This window comes from Eretmochelys imbricata, chromosome 24 (genome assembly GCF_965152235.1).
Source record: "Eretmochelys imbricata isolate rEreImb1 chromosome 24, rEreImb1.hap1, whole genome shotgun sequence".
Lineage (NCBI taxonomy): Eukaryota > Metazoa > Chordata > Testudines > Cheloniidae > Eretmochelys > Eretmochelys imbricata.
In genome coordinates this window covers 555757-575852 of record NC_135595.1, presented here as the reverse complement: position 1 = coordinate 575852, position 20096 = coordinate 555757, and the positions used below count along the sequence as shown (strand labels likewise).

At 62.6% G+C, this 20096-nt stretch overlaps 1 protein-coding gene across 1 annotated transcript; it reads right to left on the bottom strand.

Annotated features, from left to right (window-relative positions):
• Positions 1–972: 972 nt before the first annotated feature.
• THBS3 (thrombospondin 3) lies at positions 973–18900 on the bottom strand. The gene is made up of 23 exons (XM_077840947.1): positions 18822–18900; positions 15164–15370; positions 14550–14806; positions 14319–14421; positions 13511–13537; positions 12881–12963; positions 12334–12385; positions 12081–12229; positions 11176–11316; positions 9088–9165; positions 8844–8996; positions 8578–8688; positions 8169–8276; positions 7725–7884; positions 7298–7416; positions 5463–5515; positions 4900–5093; positions 4003–4181; positions 3674–3722; positions 3176–3372; positions 2833–3005; positions 1666–1805; positions 973–1031 (listed from the first exon to the last, which is right to left on the bottom strand). Exons 1-23 carry the CDS (start codon positions 18898–18900, stop codon positions 973–975), a joined length of 2871 nt encoding a protein of 956 aa, XP_077697073.1.
• Positions 18901–20096: the final 1196 nt, after the last annotated feature.

The following is a 20096-nucleotide window of genomic DNA, read 5'->3' as shown; positions in this document are numbered from 1 at the left end:
AGAAGGGATTTGAGCCACTCAGCAAGGAGAGGGGTGGGAGAGCTCTGGGCACCCCGCCCTGGAACAGCTTCCTTGGCGAGGGATTAGTTACCCCTCCTGCCAGGGCTGACCTACCATGCATGTGAGCTTCTTCCAGCTGTGCCATGTCAAGATCCCCAGTGCTGCAAACTTCCTCCCAACAGCGCCCTCTCAGTGCCTAGCTGAGACCTCAGTGCTGCGAGCTTCTTCCCAACAGTGCCCTGCCAGTACAGGCTAGAAACCACAGTAAGACTGGAAGTGCATGTCAGCAAAGAGGACATAGTCTGGGTTCCTCTCTCCAGACAGCAGCATCCCAGAGAGATCCCGGCATTCCCACCAGCCCTGGACAAGATTCAAATGGGAAATAGGGCCCCAGCTGAACCCAGGGGATACTGGGATCTACAGGGCAAGCAGCTCCGAGTGCTGGAGTTGATCTTCCCTCTGTCTCCTCACCCTGGTCCCACCCCACCCAGAAACAAGGCGCACAGGGTAGAAAACAATCAGAACTTTATGGCCAGGTTCAGGGTGAAGGTTCCAGCAGGAGAAGGAGCGCCAGGGCTGAGGGGCGGGTGCTTTGGGCTTTAGCAGTACCAACTGGAGAAGCTCGCCTGATGGCCCCAATCCACTGGCAGACACACCAGTTGCCTTGTGGTCCTTTGCTCAATGCCCAGCTACAGAGACACATATGGCTGGGTCCTGGCGAGGCTGTGTGCTTTGGTTATCCTGCTGAGGGGGAGACAGGCCCAGCTGGGCTGGGCAGGCACTTTAGTATCAGTTAGCTGCAACGCACGGTCCAATGGGTTCCAGTACCCGGGTCTGGACAGCGTGGAGGCCTGTGGACCACAGGCAGGGAGAGGCCGGGGCCCAGCTCAGGGAGGAGGCTGTAGAGGCCACAAGAAGTCCCTTGGTGACGACTTGGAGAGGTCCTGGGTGTGGCTGGGAAAGGAGACTGGCTCACTCACGGCCCTCCAGCAGGAATCGGCGGAAAGGCTCAAAGTCTCCTGGGATCGTGTCTGACAGGGAGGAGAGAGAAAGAGGATGAAGGCAAATGCAGGGGGCCCCCGGGAACAGGGATCGCTTGGCACTTTTCCCCATAGGGGCTCCTACACCCTGATCGTCTGGGCTCATGCCTCCCTCTGTCTCAGAGAGGTGGGGAGTGGGACACAGGGGTTTTCCCCTCTAAGTGGTGCCAGGTCTGATGCAGGCCCAGAGCATGGGGGTGGGGAATGGGACACGGACCTTCCCTTCTCTGAGGCGCTGCCTCTGGTCTGACTCTGGGTCAGCAGTGAGTGAATGCCCTTTAGCGACCACTAAGCGGGCTGCAGCTCCCCACGTCACAGAGATCAGCACCTGCACCGGTGCCCTGGGCAGCCCCAGTGGAGGGGCCTGAGTCCGAGCCCCCGGCGCTGGCAGAACATCAATAAAATCCGAACGTTCTACGCTGAGAAAAGCCTTGTCGAGTTCTTGACACCACGGCTGCGTGGGCACCGCTGCCTGGCACAACCCCTAGTGCAGCCCAGGTGTGGGGGGACCCTACCCCCACCCAAACCCTCCCTGCCCAGGCAGGTCACACAGCAGGGCAGACTGGCTCGGAGTTGAATCCTGGAGCTGAGGATGCAGATTTATCCCCCGCCCCGCCGCGCTCACCATTGCACCGATACTGCAGATTGGACCAAATAATGTTCTCCTGGGAAAAGCAGAAGACACCCAGCCGCCCGCCCCGCATGGTGGTGTCAATGATCACCCCAGAGTCGGCCACCAGACGGGGTCCCTCATAGAGCCGTACCCTGGGGAGAGATGGGCCGGGCCCAGTGAGCACAGTGCCAGGGAGTGAGGGCGCTGGCCGGCGAGACCTGGGGGGCCATGGATGGTGGGGGCACCCCTTGGGGAACGGCCAGCTCCCAGGCTGCCCCGCAGGGCTCAGGAGGGGACATTCTCAGGCCCCAGCACCTGGCCTCTCCAGGCCCCATTGTTCGGCCTGTTTGCATGTGAAAGGCCTTTGCTGGGCCGGAGCATGCCGAGCCGGGATTGGGTTGCTATGGCGACAGGGACAATGGCCGCTGAGGCCCAGCTTGTGAATGGAGTCAGCGCTGGGCTGTGGGGGCCGGTTCCCAGGCGCTGAGCTGCACAAACACGTCCCCCACCCACCCCCCAGGAGCTGCCAGCCAGCGTGGTGGCCACATTAAAAAGGAAACTGCCTTGCACGGCCGTCCTCCTGGGCCCAGCTTCCAGTGGGGCCCCCCACCCTGAGAATGGGGTCCGGGGTCCCCCTGCCAGCCCCACTATCTCCACTGGGGGCCCCACCAAAACTGCAGTGTGCTGGGGTCCCTCTGCCAGCCCCAATGTTCCTACTGAGGGCCTCACCAAACCTGCAGGCCTCCAGGGTCCCCCCATCAGCCCCACTATCCCCACTGGGGGCCCACCTAACCAACAGGGTGCTTGGACCCTCCCTGCCAGCCCCTGTATATCCACTGGGGCTCCACCAAACCCACAGGGCTCTGAGGTCCCCCCGCCAGTCCCATTGGGGGTCCACCAAGCCCACAGGGCTCCAAGGTGCCCCCACAAGCCCCATTATCCCCACTGCGGCCCCGCCAAACCCATGGGGTGCTGGGACCCACCTGCCAGCCCCCCTATACTCACTGGGGGCCTACGAAACCTGCAGGGCTCCGGGGTCCTCCTGCCAGCCCCATTGGGGCTCCACTAAGCCCGTGGGGTGCTGGGACACCCCCGCCAGCCGCGCTATCCCCACTGGGGTGTGTGCTTTCCATGCCCTCCCCACTCTTACTGCCGAGCTCTGGGCCTGCCCCTCCTCACCTGATGTAGCCCACCTGGGGCCTGTGTGTGAGCTGCCATCGATAGGAGGTCTTGTCTTTCCAGCCCACATTGCGGGGGTCTTTCCAGAGGAGCCGGACCTGGTCTGGGGTGTGGCCCGTGTGCCACAGGGCATTGCGCAGGTGCTCCCCGGGGCCGTTCTTGGACTTCACGGCCTGTGGGAAGCAGGCAGGAGAGTTAGTGGAGAGGGATCCCAGGGGTGGAGGATGGGGACTCGGGTGCCCGCCGTGGGGCAGGGACAGCGTCTGCCCGACTCAGCTGGCTGCCTGATGCGGTGTCCAGGCCCGGCGGTTCCCGTGCAGCTCCACGGCTGCCCAGCACTGACCTTGAGCTGTAGACCTGGCTCGGCCACTGCCCGGAAGGGCGTCGCCTGCCAGTACGTCTGCTCTGTCTGCTTCCACATCACCACGTAGAAACTGGCGCTGTCCTGGTAGCTGAAGATGAAGCCGGCGTAGTCGTCGTCCGTGATGGTGTTAACATGAAAGGTGCCCTCGAAGTCCACCCCATTGAAGGCCGTGTAGCCTGTGTGCACAAGGGCAGAGTGGAGAGTTAGCAAGGAGCAAGGGCTGCCCGGGCAAGCAGGGAAGGGACCCCAGTGCTCCAGCTGGGGGACTGGCCATGGCAAGTAAAGGCCCTGTCCAGCATCACCCCAGCAGCCTGCTGCCTTCGTCTCCTGTCTCCAGAGGTCACGCTAGTCGCGGGAGTGGGGAGCCTGGACCTTAAATCTCAGCTGATGAGGGAAAGGGGGAGAGAAGAGGGGGAGGTGTAACTTGCGGCAGAGACCAGCAGGAACTCTGGGCAAAGGCCAGGAAAACCCACCTACCTACTGCCAGGCCTGGGTCACTGTTCATGGTCTGCACAATCTCCATGCCCTGGAAGGAGAGAATTTGGATGTGACTTTTAGTCTCCGTAAGTACAGCTCTGAGAGCCCTGCCCCAAGGCCAGCACTGCCCCGGCACCACACACTGCCCCAGCCATGGTCCTTTCTGTTTGCAGGGAGGAGCTCCCCACGCTGTTCCCTGCTTTCACCCTCCCCAGTGCTATGCACCCCGGGCACCAGCCGGGGAACAGGAGATGGGGCTGGGTCTCCCATGCAGCTCACACAGGCCACGTACCCCCTGCCCCACGAGGGGACACCTGGCGCAGCTGTACCTGATTGAGAACAACCCAGTTGGGGTCGATCTGGGCATCCCCTTCAGGGTCGAGGATGACGGTCTGGTAGGCCCGGAAGTCAGTCAGCGTCACCTCAGCGCTCTCCGGACACACGTCCAGCTGGTCCACCACAGTGTCGTTGTCAAAATCCTCCTCACAGACGTCGCCCACACCGTTCCCTGAGCACACAGCAGGCAGCTGGTCACGGTACAGGCCATGGGCAGGGACCCACACGTGCAAAGTGGGAGGAAGGCGCAGGGAAGAGTGCGCACGGTGCCAGGGGAGGGGAGGGGAGGGGAGGGCACGGGGCAGAGCCCACGGCGCCAGGGGAGGGGAGGGGAGGGCGTGGGGCAGAGTGCACGGCGCCGGGGAGGGTGTAGGGCAGAGCCCTTGGTGCCAGGGGAGGGGAGGGCACGGGGCAGAGCCCACGGCGCCAGCGGAGGGGAGGGGAGGACGCAGTGCAGAGCCCACGGCACCAGGGGAGGGGAGGGGAGGGCGCAGTGCAAAACCCACAGCGCCAGGGGAGTGGAGGGGAGGGCAGGGCAGTGCGTGGGGCAGAGCAGTGGGGGCTCAGCCTCCAACTCACTGGGCTCTAGGGCCTGGGAGCTGCAGAGCTTCTGGCCAGCCTGGCACTTGGTGCTGTAGCTGCCGGTTGGGGCCCTGACTCTGGGTGACATTTCCATGCCAGCAGAGCCTTGGGCAGACGCGATTCCAGTGGCCAGGAAATGCCTGTCCCAGCAGGGCCCGTTTCCCGGGCCAAAGCGGTACAGTCTGTATGTCAGCAGCCCTGTGCAGCCGGCGTGAGCCATGTCTGCATTGCAGGGATGGCTGGCTCCTTGGAGTTGCCCAGGCCTGAGCCGCGCTGGTCCCCGCACCCCGCCGGGCCAGGCCACTCACCGTCCGAGTCCTTCTGGTTGGGGTTGGGGATGAGGCGGCAGTTGTCGGGGCCGGGCGCCATGTAATCGGGGATGCCGTCGTTGTCATCATCGTTGTCACACTCGTCCCCCAGCCCGTCATTGTCCGAGTCCAGCTGGGAGCTGTTCGGGATCTCGGCGCAGTTGTCCTTGGTGTCCTGGTGCCCATCCCCATCACTGAGCGGCCCGAGAGCGGGATGAGTGCATGTGGGGCACAACACAGGGACCCACAGCTCCCCAGAGACCCTCCCGTGACCTCCTCTAAGCCCCTGGTGCCCCCCAGCGATGCTCAACTCCCCCCAGGACCCCAAATTTCCCCAAAGGACTCCCTCCAGAGCCTCTGCCATACCCATCTCCCCTAGGATCTCACTACCCCAACTCCTGAGGGACTCCCACTGCCCTCTAGAGAGCCCTGCTGCCCCACAGGGACCCACGCTTTCCTCCTGTGGGAGCACAGAGCTGCCAGGGAGGGACAGAGGCAGGAAAGCCAATAGCTGCCCCCTCCAGCCATTCTCTCCTGGGCAGGGCAAGGACACGGGCACCCACCTGTCCTCATTGGTGTCACAGACGTCTCCCACCAGGTCGCTGTCCACATCTGTCTGAAAGAGACCAGAGCCCCAGTTCAGCAAGGAACCTCCGAGGGACAGCCCCAATGGGCAGTGAAGGGGCTCCCTGCCCCAGCCACCCCAATGGGACCCCAGCTACTGAGGAAGGGGGGGCTTCCTGCCCCAGCCACCCCCAGCTACTGAGGGAGGGGGGGCACCCAGGTATCCCAGTAGTTGGGGTGTAGAAAACATGTTAAGTTTCAGTAACGTAATGAACAATATGCGTGACTCAGTTTGCCCACTCAGTGGGACAAGGGAGTAGGAGTCGGGACATGTGCAGGCCCTAGGTGGGTGTGAATGAACTACCAAGGACTGTCCATGTACGAATGGAGAGAACTGAAACCTCAGCAACCGACTGGGACATTAGCTGTGAACACCTGCAGCCGAGGCAGGGGAAGAGGTGGACACAGCAAGGCTGCAACAAGGAACCAGGGAGGAGGTGTGAGGGGTTGTGACGAAGTGGGACTGTTCTTAATGTTTCCTCTGAATAGTGTGGGGGTGCCTCAGTTTCCCCTAGGCAGTTCTTAAGTATCTAGGTAGTGGGGTAAGGGTGTATAATCACTGCAGAGCCCTAGAGGGCATGTGTGCAGGAGTCTGGACACAGAGGATGGCCGACACCCTGTTTCCTGGGAACTGATGGCCTGGGCCCTTCCCCCCTGCGAGGTGAGAGCTGAAGGGTTGGAGAACAAAGGAATCAGGTGACCTCCTGGCCCGGGAAAGGAACAAAGCCCAGAGGAGGAGGGGCTGGAGGGAGTTTCAGTTGGGGGCTGGCTGGGACATGGAGTGAAGGGCAGACGTGGTTGTCTGGCTCACTGCCCCCCAAAATGGACCCAGCTGAGGGGTCCCGTTCTCTGCACCTACAAGCTCTGTTTTAGACCATGTTCCTGTCGTCTAATACACCTCCTGTTTTACTGGCTGGCTGAGAGTCACGTCTGACTGCGAAGTTGGGGCGCAGGACCCTCTGGCTTCCCCAGGAGCCCCACCTGAGTGAACTCGTTGTGGGAAGCGCACGGAGGGGCAGAGGACGCTGAATGCTCTGAGGTCAGGCCCAGGAAGGTGGAAGCTGTGTGAGCTTTGTGTCCTGAAGACAGGCTGCTCCCAGAAAGGCGACTGCCCCAGAGTCCTGCCTGGCTTCATGGGGAGCAGTTCCAGAGCATCGCCCAGGGACTCCGTGACAGGGATCTGTGTTAAGGTTGCTACTGAGGACGGGGCGGGGGAGCCCCAGAACGGATCCCAGAAGAGCCTGGGGTATCGGGGTAGTTTCCTTGCCCAGCTCTGTCTCTGTGTGCAGCCTGGCTTCCCCACACTGGATTCCAGGTGACTCATCAACACTGGCTTGCTCTAACGAGGCTACTCGCTGGGTGCGCTGCCCCCTCCAGGAGAAAAAACCTCTAAGCAGGAGTCTGAGCTCGGCTGGACTCCTGTCGGGAGCTCATGGAGAAAACCAGGGGTGGGGGCTGCAGCCCGACAGCCCAGTCTCAGAGCCAGGGACTGCAGAGCTCGCCCGTGGGAAAGCCCGAGCTGTGGGCTTGGCAGAAACCTGTGGCTCCTCCCCGGAGGCTCAGCACACCCCTGTGAATTGGTAATGGAGGCAGGTGAAGAGACTCCTACCCCCAGCCCGGCCGGCTCTGCGCACCCCCACAGCCCAGGTCGGTGTGCGGGAGACCAGACTAGACAGTCTGTGGTCCCCTCCAGCTGGGAGCAGCAGTCGACGTGGCCTGTGGCCCCGGCAGCCAGGGGCGGGCATGGCAGGGTCAGTGGCACCCGGCCCCATACCTGAGTGGGGTTGCTCATTTCAGGGCAGCTGTCACAGGCATCCCCGACCCCGTCCTCATCCCGGTCCGTCTGCAGCGGGTTGGGCACCTTGGGGCAGTTATCGAGAACATTGGGGATCCCTGTTGAGGGACAGCACAGTATGTGTGTGAATGGGCACTGCCCACGAGCCCCTGCCCCACATAGCCCCCAGCCCAGCCCCCAGGCCTCCTGCCAGCCCAACCCCCTCCCAGCCCAATCCCGAGACCCCACCCCCAGCCCAGCCCCCAGGCCTCCCGCCGGCCCCGCCAACTCCCAAGCCCAGCCCCCAGGCCTCCCGCCAGCCCAACCCCCCCCATCCCAGTTCCCAGCCCCACACCCCTGGCCCAGCCCCCAGGTCTCCCACGAGCCCAACCCCCTCCCAGCCCAGCCCCCAGCTCCCCTCACTCACCATCCCCATCGATGTCATTGTCGCAGGCATCCCCCTCACCATTGCTGTCCGTGTCCCGCTGGTCATTGTTGGGTACATTGGGGCAGTTGTCACAGGCATCCCCGAAGGAGTCCGTGTCTGAGTTCTGCTGGTCTTTGTTGGGGAAGAGTCGGCAGTTGTCCTGTGAGAGAGAGAGAAACCCCCATCACTGGGGGGAGATGAAGAGAGACCCCTTCATCTCCGCTCTGGGGAGGCATGGAGAGACCCGCATCCCAGCCAGGGAGAGAGACCCCCCTCACAGCCGTGGGGGGTGGGGGGGTTGACAGGGAGAGAGACCCCCATCACTGGGAGGGGGGAATGGGGAGAGACCTCCATCACAGCCAGGGGACACCGTCATAGGTGCCATCAGTGGGGGCTCTCAGCTGAGAGCCCACCACAAGCAGGAAGCCCCCAGCACCAGGGCACCTCCACATTCTTGATGCCGTCCCCGTCCGCGTCGTCGTCACACTGGTCCCCGACACCGTCATTGTCAGCGTCCTCCTGCCCGGAGTTCGGCGTGAGCCGGCAGTTATCCTGGAGCCGGGAACCCGTGTTAGAGCCGGGGGCAGCAATCCTGTCACTAGGCAGACACCTCCCCGCCCCAGCTCTGGAACTGGGAACCCCCATTGCTCTCTGTGCTGCACCCCTCCCAGGGACAGGGTCCCATGGCCAGCCTCCGGACCCCAGGGCTGGGTCCCCCCCGACTCCCTTCGCCCCGGGGCTGGGTCCCTCCCCACCAGCCCCACTCGCCCCAGGGCTGGATTCTCCCCCACCAGCCCCACCCACCCCGGGGCTGGATCCTCCCCCACGAGCCCCCCTCATCCCAGACCCCCACCTGCTGGCAGTGCTTGTCATTGTCGATGCAGGGCAGCGGCTCGTCCGGGTAGCCATCGATGTCCGTGTCCCGCCCACACACATTCCCGTTCCCGGCCCAGCCCACGTTGCACTGGAAGGAGAGGTGGGGGAAGCAGGAGCCGTCATGGGTGGAAGAGGCCCACAGGGAGCAACCAGCCATGTCTGCCCCCCTATGCTCACTGGGCCCTGCCCCGGCTCTGCTCCCACCCCACAGCGGTCACTGGCCCCCACCCTCCCCGCTCTCACCGCACAGGAGACGTCGCCGTTCCGCTCGAACATGCAGTAGCCGTTGATATCACAGGGGTTGTGGGTGGGGCTGCTGCAGGATTTCTGTGGGACGCAGCCCAGCGTCTGGTTCCCCAGGAACCCAGTCTTACATGGCCCACACCTGTAGGAGCCCTGCAGGGAGACGGGGCGGAGCGGGTGAGCCGTGTCCAGGCAGCCCTGGCCCAGGCCGCTCAGTGCGGGTAAGGGGGCAGGTGCTACTCACCACTGTGTTGGTGCAGATGGAGTTCGGGTCACAGCCACCATTGTTCCCATCGTTACATTCATCAATATCTGTACAAACCTGCAGCAGCCCAGAGAGACAGTCACTCCGTGGCATGGGCCCCTGGGGACTCTGTGCCATCCCCAGCATAGTACGCACCATGGGGACACCCCCCACAGACCACAGGGACATGCCCCCTGTGACGAAGCGGGACTGTTCTTAATGTTTCCTCTGAATAGTGTGGGGGTGCCTCAGTTTCCCCTAGGCAGTTCTTAAGTATCTAGGGGGTGGGATAAGGTGTAGGATCATTGCAGAGCCCTAGAGGGCAGGCGATTGCAGGGGTCTGGACACAGAGAATGGCTGACACTCTGTTTTCTGGCAACTGATGGCCTGGGCCCTTCCCCCCTGCAAGGTGAGAGCTAAAGGGTTGGAAAACAAAGGAATCAGGTGACCTCCTGGCCCCGGAAAGGGACAAAGCCCAGAGGAGGAGGGGCTGGAGGGAGTTTCAGTTTGGGGCTGGCTGAGGACATGGAGTGAAGGGCAGACGTGGTTGTCTGGCTCACTGCCCCCCAAAATGGACCCAGCTGAGAGGTCCTGTTCTCTGCACCTACAAGCTCTGTTTTAGACCATGTTCCTGTCATCTAATAAACCTCTGTGTTACTGGCTGGCTGAGAGTCACGTCTGACTGTGGAGTTGGGGGGCAGGACCCTCTGGCTTCCCCAGGACCCCGCCTGGGCAGACTGGCTGTGGGAAGCGCACGGAGGGGCAGAGGATGCTGAATGCTCCGAGGTCAGACCCAGGAAGGTGGAAGCTGTGTGAGCTGTGTGTCCTGCAGACAGGCTGCTCACAGAAAGGAGACTTCCCCAGAGTCCTGCTTGCCTTCGTAGGGAGCAGTTCCCAAGCATCGCCCAGGGACTCCGTGACACCCCCCCAGCCCCACAGGGAACCCGTGCCCTCCCCGGCACCACTGGGACACCCCCCAGTACAACAGGGAACCCTCGCCATTCCTGGCACCACAGGGACCCTGCGCTAGCCTTGGCATGCACACGGACCCCCCCACGCCATTCCCACCACCCCAGGGACCCCAAGCCATTCCTGGCACCCCAGGAATCCCGTGCCCTGATACCACAGGGACCCCACGCCCTTCCTGGCTTCTGCAGGCCCCCAACCCTCCCTGCTCTCAGGGGTCCCAGGGCAAGTAGCTATAGGCCTCACCCTGCACCCATGGGCCTCAACTCAGGCACTCATTAGCTTCTCTCTGCCTGCAGCTCCTACAGGTGCTTCTGAGCGCACAGGGCATAGGCGCCGACTCTGTGGGTGCTCCGGGGCTGGAGCACCCACGGGGAAAAATTGGTGGGTTCTCTGCATCCACTGACAGCCAAGCTCCCCTCCCAGCCCCCCCGAGCGCTCCACGTCCCCGCTTCTCCTCCCACCGCTTGCCGCCACAAAACAGCTGTTTCATGGCGTAACAAGCACCGGGATGGAGGGAGGAGGAGCAGCAACAAGGTGCACTCAGGGGAAGAGGCGGGGTCGGGGTGGGGATTTGGGGAAGGGGTTGGAATAGGGGCAGGGAGGGGGCAGAGCTGGGACAGGGACTTTGGGGAAGGGGTTGGAATAAGGGCAGGGCAGGGCAGGGCAGGGGCGGGGCAGAGGGGGGTCAAGCACCCACTGGCGCCAGCAGAAGCTGGCACCTATGGCGCAGGGATGGGGTCCCTGAGCTGGGACCGGCCAGGGCCCCTCGAGAGCATAACTCCCCCCAGTTACCCTGCAATACTCTCTCCGCAGAGGGAATCTGCCCCGCCCCAGCTGAGTGTTCCCTGCAGGCGCCACCCTGGAATTGCCAGGGGAAGACCAGGCCCAGCAGGTGGAGACCATCACTCAGCCCATTGCCTCGTACTGTCCTGCAGCAACATCACCCACCCCAGACCCCCCGCCCCCAAAGCCTACGTATCCCCAGAGCACCCATTGCCACAGGCTGGACACAGAGCCTGTTCGAGGAACCCACCCCCAGCCTCCTGCCACCTGCGCTCTCCAGAGGCCCCCAGCTGCACGGAGCAGCCGGCAGCAGGGCCGTGGAGGTGCTGCACTCACCTGCTTGCTGGCCTTGGCATAGTCTGCTCCCACGCCAGAGATGAGGTTCCCCTTGTACCCGTGTGGGCAGGGCTCGCAGCGGAAGCCAGGCATAGTGTTAATGCACTTGGAGCCCGGGAAGCAGGGGTCTGCATAACCGCACTGTGAGACAGAGGGAGGGTCCCACGTGATAAGCCAGGTCCCCAGTACCAGAAGCAAGGCCAAGGCTCCCTTTGGGTCTGTTCCTTGGCCCCCTGACATCAGGCCCATGGGGAGCGGGGATCGTTTGGGTGACTTTCCCCAGCGTTTCTCTCAGACACCATGGCTAGAAATTCTGTTTTAACCGAAAGCTGAGACTCTCCTGCTGTGAGAGCCAGGGATCACCAGCCCTTGCCAGATGGGAGCTGGTGAGCAGTGGGGTCCTGGCACCCTCCCTAGAGGGCACAGGCTGCAGGCAGGCCCTGGGGGATGCTGGGACTCTAAGGGGCAGAAGTGGCATGGAGCTGCTCCCTGAGCCTGGAGCCAGAAGGTAATGGAACCCCATTGTGTGCTGGGGATGGATGGGGCGCTGTCTCCCAGGCCCGCATGAGCCCCAGCTGCAAGCTGTGCAGAGACGCTGGCCCCAGGAGCATGGCAGGGGGGCTCCGTGGAGACGCTGGCCCCAGGGGCATGACAGGGGGGCTCCGTGGAGACACTGGCCCCAGGGGCATGGTAGGGGGGCTCCGTGGAGACACTGGCCCCAGGGGCATGGCAGGGGGGCTCCGTGGAGACACTGGCCCCAGGGGCGCAGCAGGGGGTCCGTGCAGAGACGCTGGCCCCAGGGATGCGGTGGTGGGGTCCGTGCAGAGACGCTGGCCCCAGGGGTGTGGCGGTGGGGGCTCTATGGAGACGCGGGCCCCAGGGGTGCGGTGGGGGGGCACTCTCACCTCGTTGATGTCGGCACAGTGGGTGCCATTGCCCTCAAAGCCGGGCGGGCAGGGCCCGCAGCGGTACCCGGGGTACTCGTACGTCTCCATACAGTCGACGCTGCTGAAGCAGGGGTTGGGACTGCAGCGAGAGCGGTGCTCATGGAACCCTGCAGACAGAGCCAGGGGGGGAGGGCAGGTCAGCTGGCCGACCCAGCACAGGGAAGGGGACCCCTGAGGCAGGCGCCAGCTCCCCCAGGGCCCAAGCACTCACCGCAGACCTGGCATTCCATGATGGTGTTTCGGATCAGAGACATCTCCTTCACCTGCAAGGCAGCCGAATGCAGGGTGTCAGAGCCAGGGACCTGGGTGCCAGGCAGGGCACGGTCTGCAGGCTGGGCAGCACGTGGGGGAGATGCTGTGCCCCCAAATGTCACTACAGGGCCCACTTAAGGACACAAGAACCTTCTTCACGCCACAGAGAGAGGGGAAGGGGGCAGGTGGGTCAGTCTAGGCGGGGGTGGGGCCACGGGAATCAATCTGGGAAATGGGAGGGCAGGTGGAGCAATGGGAAGTCACCTGTGACGCCTGTCTCTCGGCTGTGGTTACATTCGGTGACCCCACCTGTGCCTGCCCCACCCCACCCCAGACTCCACCCCAGCACCTGTCCATCTCACCTGAAGGCACCCAACCACCAGCCTGCCAATGCGCAGGGCCAAGGTGAGAATTGGGCTAACGGGCACATCCAGACTGTGCCGATCCTGCCACAGCAAGGGGGCCACCCTGGAGCCGGGGAGCACCGGCCCCCAAAGCTGACTCACCTGGTCATGGATGTCCTCTCGCAGCTGCCCCAGGATCCGGTTGAAGAGGGTCAGCTGAGTCACCAGGGCCTTGGCCTGCTCACCTGCCCACACAGAAAGGACAAGGTCAGGCTCCAGGCCAAAGGCTCCGGGGGCTGCTGGCTGGGGACCACTCTGCCCACAGCCACCCTGAGCTCACGGGGAAGGGCAGACGCCACCACCTAGTGGCCAGTAGGAGCCGAGCCCACCGGGGACAAACTCCGAGTCAACCCTGGGTTCCTGGTTCTTCCCCTGGTCACCAGACCTGCTGAGACAGACAGGGCCAGGGCCAAGCAACGCAGACCAGGGCTGAGTCCCATCGCACAGTCCAGCTAGTGCCCTGCTATCCCAACCCTGAGTCTTCTGAGCACAGGATGACACTCCTGTTCAGTGGCCTTGTGCGGTGGACAAGGGAGCAGGCGGAGACCACCAAACCCATTGCTTTTGTGGCCCTGGCAGTGATTGCACTCAGGTATGGCTGGGCAAAAGTTTAGGTCATTAGACAGCTGCACGACTCCCCATCCCCGCCGGCATCCCTGAGGCCTCCAGCTGCCCACAAGCGGCTCCCCAGACCCAAGGGGGTGGGAGGGTGACGAGCAGCCAGCAACTCACCCAGGATGGAGTTTAGCACCCCGGTCACTGCAAGGGAAGAGACAGGAGGAGAAGTTAGTCTGGATAGCGCATCACCGGCCTTCCTGGGGCAGGAGGCCACGGCTCAGGGCTGCTGCAGAGGGAAGCCAAGAGCAGCCTCCCAGGCTGCAGCATCACCCCTCCCTCAAATGCCAAGGGACCGGAGATGACGAATGCCCCACAGGAAAGCTTCCAGGTGGTTCGAGGCTTTGCACCCTCCAGGAGGAGGCTGCTGGGGACAGCCCGCCCGGGTGTCATCAGTGCTGGAGGAGAAGGAGGTGGTACCACCCAGCTGTGCTTGGCCTGACGGACACTCTCAGTAACCTGTGTGTGCGTGAGCTTGTGGCCACCTGTGTTCCTTACGTGACACATACATCTGGGTCACCTCCTTTCCATGTGTAACATGCATGACTTGGATTCTCGCCATGTCCCTGCAGTTTCCCCGTTCAGTATGTGACACACACATGTATGTGTACGTGGACGCCCCATATGTGCTGGTATGGTGCCCGTGTTCAGTATGTAACACGTGTGTCTGTGTTGGGTGTATGACATATGTGTGTCCATGCGGTGCCCGTGTGGGGTGTATTACATACGTGTGTCCGGCCCACGTGCGTCTCTGCGGTGCCCGTGTTGGGTGTATGACATACGTGTGTGTGGCCTATGTGATGCCTGTGTTGGGTGAATAACATATGTGTGTCTGTCCCACGTGTGTCTCTGCAGTGCCCGTGTTGGGTATATGACATACATGTGTCTGACCCATGTGCGCCCACACAGTGCCCGCTGAAGTTACCTGCATTCTGGATGGATTCATCCCCTTGGAAGGGACATTCACTCAGGGCCCCAACTCGGCTCATGGACCCTCCTAGAATCAGCTTCATTGACTCCACAAACCCCTGATCCACAAAGAGAAAACGGATCAGCCTCTGGGGTCCTGTGACCATGGTATCTGTGGGACAGGGTGGGACCCGGCCACCTCCAGCGCTGGGCTCCTGCAGCCCCACAGTTCCCAGCTTTCACTCACCTGCATCCTCTGATAGGCCTTCTGCCCTGTGCGCACCTCGACCGCCTCCACCTCGGCCTGGGGCAGGATCATCAGCTCGGGCAGCCCCATGCTGGAGTCCACCTGCTTGCAGTCCACGTAAAGCTCCATGGCCAGGGTGTCCCCACGCAGGCCGCTCAGCCGCACGATCACCGCGTGGCTCCGCCCGTCTGCCACGCTGGCGTGCTGCAGGTTGACGGAGTGCACCTTGCCATCTTCCCGCATGTACCGCATGAGCACTGCCGAGCAAAGGACTGGCCATGAGGGTTTCTCCACACGGCGGGGACCCCCAGGGGACGGGCATGCTCTGCCCAGCACGCGCATGCCAGCCAACGTACCCTACCCAGCAGACGACCCGTCTCAACAGCCAGGTCCACTGATGCAGCCTCATGGGCTTCCCCTCCCCACAGAGCCCACCCTGCCTTGCTGAGACCACTCTCATGGCTGGGATGAGAGCCCCGCCTGTACTGCCAGCTCCCTGCGTGCACTGCCCCCATACACCCCACCTTTCCACTTCTCTTCAGGGCTTGAGGCAGGCACAAGCCCAGAGGCCTCCCATCTCCCGATGGGCACCCCTGTTCTGGCACACCCCATACCTTTGTTGATTTTCCCAATGACAGAGGCCTCCAGCCACCTGGTGTTGTCCTTTTTGGAGTACAGGCCGAAGAGCAGCCCGCCCTGCTTAGGGGGCAGGCGGAAGGTGGAGAGGAGGTAAATGTCATTGACTGCCAGTAGCTGTGTCCTGATCTTGTCTGCCACACTGGCCATATGCCGGGCCTCGGTCACCGTCAGCAGGTCCAGGACTGCAGGGAGGAGAGAACAGGCAATCGCACCGACAGCCAGAGGTACCTGCAGAGATCCTAACCCAGGACCTGCCCACCACCCCCAGGCGAGGGATCACAGCGCTTGGGGAGACTTTGCAAAGCTTCCCCTGCAATGGGGCAGGCTGGTCGAAGAGGGCAGCAAAGGACATGCTGGAAACACCAGAGATGGACGGATGCAAACAGAGCAAACCACTCTACCTCCAGGGCAGTGACTGACTGGCAGAGAAGAGCTCAGAGACTGCAGTTCCTGCCCTGGGGGGCTGGCATCCTTTCCATTCTGCCTGAGCAAGGATCAGGACCTCCTCTCCAGCTCGTCGGAGCCCCCAGGATCACCCCGCATCTTCCCTGCCCATGTCACTCTTCTTCCCTGGCATCAGTGCAGGAGAAATTGCTGTAGAGCCCCAGGGGCCTGGAACTGAACCCAGGGCGGGAACCGCACCCCATGGGGCCTGGCCTCTGCAGCACCCAGCACAAGGAGGGACAAACCTCTCCTGGGAGCTGAGCCCACAGGTCTCTCGCATGGGAGCATGGAGCACTGGCCACAGGGAGTCCAAGCCTGGGGAGGTGGTAGCCCCGTGGAAAGGTGCAGGCTTGGCAGAGCGGGGGGCTGGTGGCTGTGGCCACCCTAAAACCGTTTAGCCCTGTCCCAGACCAGTCGGCCCTGGGGCACAGGCCCAGCCAAGTCTCTGCCACCTCTGGAAACAGCAGGGTCCGGTCCTGGGTGCCCCTCACAAACAGGCAGCAGGGAGGCCAAGCCACAGAGATGCTGAAAAGGAGCATGCGGGAGGGGAGGTTACCTCTGTCTGTCCTACTGACTGGCTTGTCTCCACCAGCAATGCACTCACCTGGACTAAAGGTTCAGTGGCCATAGTACCTGCCTCTGTGAAAACCGCAGCAGCTGCCCACTCCCTTAGAATCATAGAAGATTAGGGTTGAAGAGACCTCAGGCGGTCCTCTAGTCCAACCCCCTGCTCAAGGCACGACCAATCCCGAACTAAATCATCCCAGCCAGGGCTTTGTCAAGCCAGGCCTTAAAAACCTCTAAGGATGGAGATTCCACCACCTCCCTGGGCAACCCATTCCAGTGCTTCACCACCCTCCTAGTGAACTTGTGTTTCCTAATATCCAACCTAAACCTCCCCAACTGCAACTTGAGAGCATTGATCCTTGTTCTGTCATCAGCTACCACTGAGAACAGCTGAGCTCCATCCTCTTTGGAACCCCCCGTCAGGTAGCTGAAGGCTGCTATCAAATCCCCCCTCACTCTTCTCTTGTGCAGACTAAATAACCCCAGTTCCCTCAGCCTCTCCTCGTAAATCATGTGCCCCTAATCATTTTCATTGCCCTCCACTGGACTCTTTCCAATTTCTTCACATCCCTTCTGTAGTGGGGGGACCAAAACTGGACGCAGTACTCCAGATGTGGCCACACCAGTGTCGAATAGAGGGGAATAATCACCTCCCTCGATCTGCTGGCAATGCTCCTACTAATGCAGCCCAATATGCCGTTGGCCTTCTTGGCAACGAGGACACATCGCTGACTCATCCACAAGACTATGAAGAGCCTGCTCCAGAGCGACCGGGAGCCTGGTACTCCAGATTCCAGATCCCGTCCCTGCTACTGTCTCCCTCACTCCACCTCTCCACTGCAGCGAGGTGAGGGGCCTGTGAAAGGGGTGAGAATGATACTTGCCCCCCACCCACTGGAGCCAGGAGGGTCACTAGTTCTGGTCTGAAAAGCACGCTGGAGATAGGAAGTGCTGGATGCTGAGTACAGGGATCCCTCAGCTGATTCAGCTACCTCTGGGGCAGCCGTCGGACCCTGGAAAGCCCCACAGAATCTTTAACAACGTGAACGCGGGGCACACAGACCCCCCAATGCACCCTGAGATGCCGCCTGCTCCTTCTGCAAGGGAATCCGGGGCAGCAGGGTGTAGTATGTGCCCCCAACGAATTTCCCTGCATTAGGTGAGCTCAGCCAGCAGCCCCTCAAATCCAGCCCTGAACAGGCAGCTGCCCGAATGTCCCAGCTGGCTCAGGCTGGCACTCTGGGTCACCAACAGAGGGGTCTGCGGCCTGCTTTCTGACATCAATCTGACCAAAGCCAGAATAAACTGTGACCCAGCCCTTTGAACTCTGACCTCAGGCTATATCCTAGACATCTAGCGCCTTGACCCTTTGAGCACCCCTGAACTCTGACCCCAGGCCAGCTCCGGCCAGTCAGCACCTCTGACCTTTGACCTATGGGTTTCTCCTGGCCAATGAGCACCCCTGAATATGACCTATCCTGAAAGCGCCTCTGAACTCTGACCATGCGCTGCTCCGGAACCAGCCAGCCCCTTTGCTAGCGCTTGATTGCACCCACCAGTGTGCTGGAAGGAGCGTCCGGTCCAGAACCAGAGGCATTGGCTTTGCTCTCGGCTGCTGGCTGAATATTTAGATTGATCGGTTTATACACAGCCCTTGGTCTGGTTCATCACCGCGAGTCCCTGCAGAGTGCTGTGGGCAACACCCCGTCCTGGATGGACCCCCAGTCCCTCCAGCAATACCACTCTGCAGGCTGCTCTGTGGTTTCCCAGGCTTGGGGGAAGAATGTCCTTCTGTACTGCAGCACAGAGACCCAGACACTTGTAGCTGTCCACAGTCCCTACTGCCAGACCTCCCAGGGAGGTCAGGAATCCAGCTCCCAGGTCCCAGCCGGCACGCTGCTCCCCACCAGCCTGATGCCGTGGAGCTGAGCACAGACGGGCTGTCCCAGCTGGGGAAGGAGCGGTCCAGGAGCACTTGCAAGTTCCTTCTGCTGCAGAGTTGGAAGCCACTGGCTGGGATGGTGGGGCTTCTCCTCCATTGCTCAGGTCACAGGAAGGGGATACTGAAGAGAGGCCGGGCGGGGGTGTGGGGCAACATGCTGCTGGTATCTGCCCTTTTCCAGTCCCTCCGCTCCCCAAATCCCAGCCAGTTCCCAGGGCCCCAGGGCTCCCAGACACCTCAGTGACCCCATCCCCCTATAACCAGGATTTCCAACTTCCCCAGCCTGCAGCTCCCAGAAAGTCCATCTCGCTTCCCCTTGCGCCAGCCCCTCATGCCGGCACCCCCAGCCCTTGCAGTTCCTCACCACCCCGCACCCCATCCATTCACTGCAGCATCCCTGGCACCATCCTGCAGCTCCAGGCTCCACACGGCCCCAGCCCGAGCTGGCAGGTCCCCCCAGGAGAAGGGCAGCCGAGGCTTCCCCCTACTAGATCTTGGGGGCTGCCTCTCCCTTACCCCAGGGCGCAGCGCCCGGCTCCGCGCCAGACAGGCTGAAGCCGAAACACACTCGGGGATCATCCCCTCGAGGTCGCAGCGCGCCCTGGAGCGCAGCCGGCTGCAGCACGGGGCAGTCCCAGCCCGCACCTCCCCTAGCTGGGGCACGGCGGGGCCCCTCTTACCTTGCAGCTCCTGCCTGGCGGAGCTGGCCGCGCCGAGCAAGAGCAGCGCCAGCAGCCCGCGGAGCGCCCCCTTCTCCATGCTGCTCCCCAGCCCCTGCGCGCGGGGGAAGCCCGGGCGAAGCGCCGGAGCCCCGAGCGCCGCTGCTCTGCGGCGGGGGGAAACAAAGAGCCGCCAATCAGGGGCGCTCCTCGCGGGGACCCGAGCGCGCAGCCCGGCTTCGGAGGTTTGAGCCGCCGCCAGGCCAGCTGGCTCGCAGGCCTCTTCCCTCCCACGCCGCGGGGAGCCCGGCCCTCGGCTGTCAGCGGCGCGCAGCGGCACGGGTCAGGTTGCGCTGGGTCTCTGCTGGGGACACCGGGGGTGCTGGGGCGCGCTGGGTCTCTGCTTGCAGCGCCCGGGGGCTGCCCTGCCCCGGAGCAGGCTGGGCTTTAGCAGGGAGACTCAGGGTCCCCTGGCCTCTGATGGAGGCGGGGGTTCAGGCCCCAGAGAGGCACACCACTGAGCGCTGGCAAGGCTCTCTCCCTGCCCTGGGGTAGCTGCAGCCAGCCAGTCCCCTGGCCTGCCCGGGAAGGGGCTGGAGGCAGGCAGCGGGCTATTAGTCGCCATTAGGCCTGCAGACAGACAGCAGGGCTCGTGGGCCAGTACTGTACCACCAGGTAAATCTGTGCAGGAAGGGTAATGGCCCCAGATGGCAGAGGAGGTGACTCCCAGCCAGCACCCACATGGCATCAGTGACTCACTTTCCAATGGCCCAGCCTCACCAGAGCTCTGATTAGCCAGGCAGCCCTGCCTTGGTGAGACAGCCGGACCAGACGGCTGCCACCAGCCGCCTTCCCCAGGCCCAACTCCTCACTCACAAAAATTAAACCTGACGCCCTCCATTCAGATCCTGCTGGCAGCTGCAGGGTCATGGGGAGGTCAGTCAGTCTGGAGCCAGCCCTGGTGTATGCTTGTGCGCCCACGAGTGCAGAAGACATGCATGTACCCTGCCCCAGTGTCAGCCCCCAGAAGGAGGATGGGAACTTGGAACAAAGGATGGACACGCTCTTCCAGCTCCTAGCCACTGTGGGCTGGAAAGCTGAGTGCAACACGTTGCACAAGTGACCCTGTGCACCTCTTTGCATGAGCAGCCAAACACTGGGCTTTGCACGAGCACCCCTGGGAGAGGTTTCCTGAAGGGAGTGTGCAGTGCAGCATACGGCCCATGATACACCATCACCCAGCCAACACTTGTCACCAACCATCCTGCCGACCTGCCCCACCTGCAAACGGGACAA

What these genes read in the sequence shown, in the direction of transcription:
- THBS3 (XM_077840947.1), bottom strand. Translation starts at nt 18,900, where the DNA reads ATGGAGAAGGGGGCGCTCCGCGGGCTGCTGGCGCTGCTCTTGCTCGGC. An exon ending in ATGACAAGCACTGCCAGCAG is followed by an intron (nt 8,277 to 8,577) that starts GTGGGGGTCTGG and finishes TCCCGGCTCCAG; the next exon opens with GATAACTGCCGGCTCACGCC. An exon ending in CAACCAGAAGGACTCGGACG is followed by an intron (nt 4,182 to 4,899) that starts GTGAGTGGCCTG and finishes CTGTGTGCTCAG; the next exon opens with GGAACGGTGTGGGCGACGTC.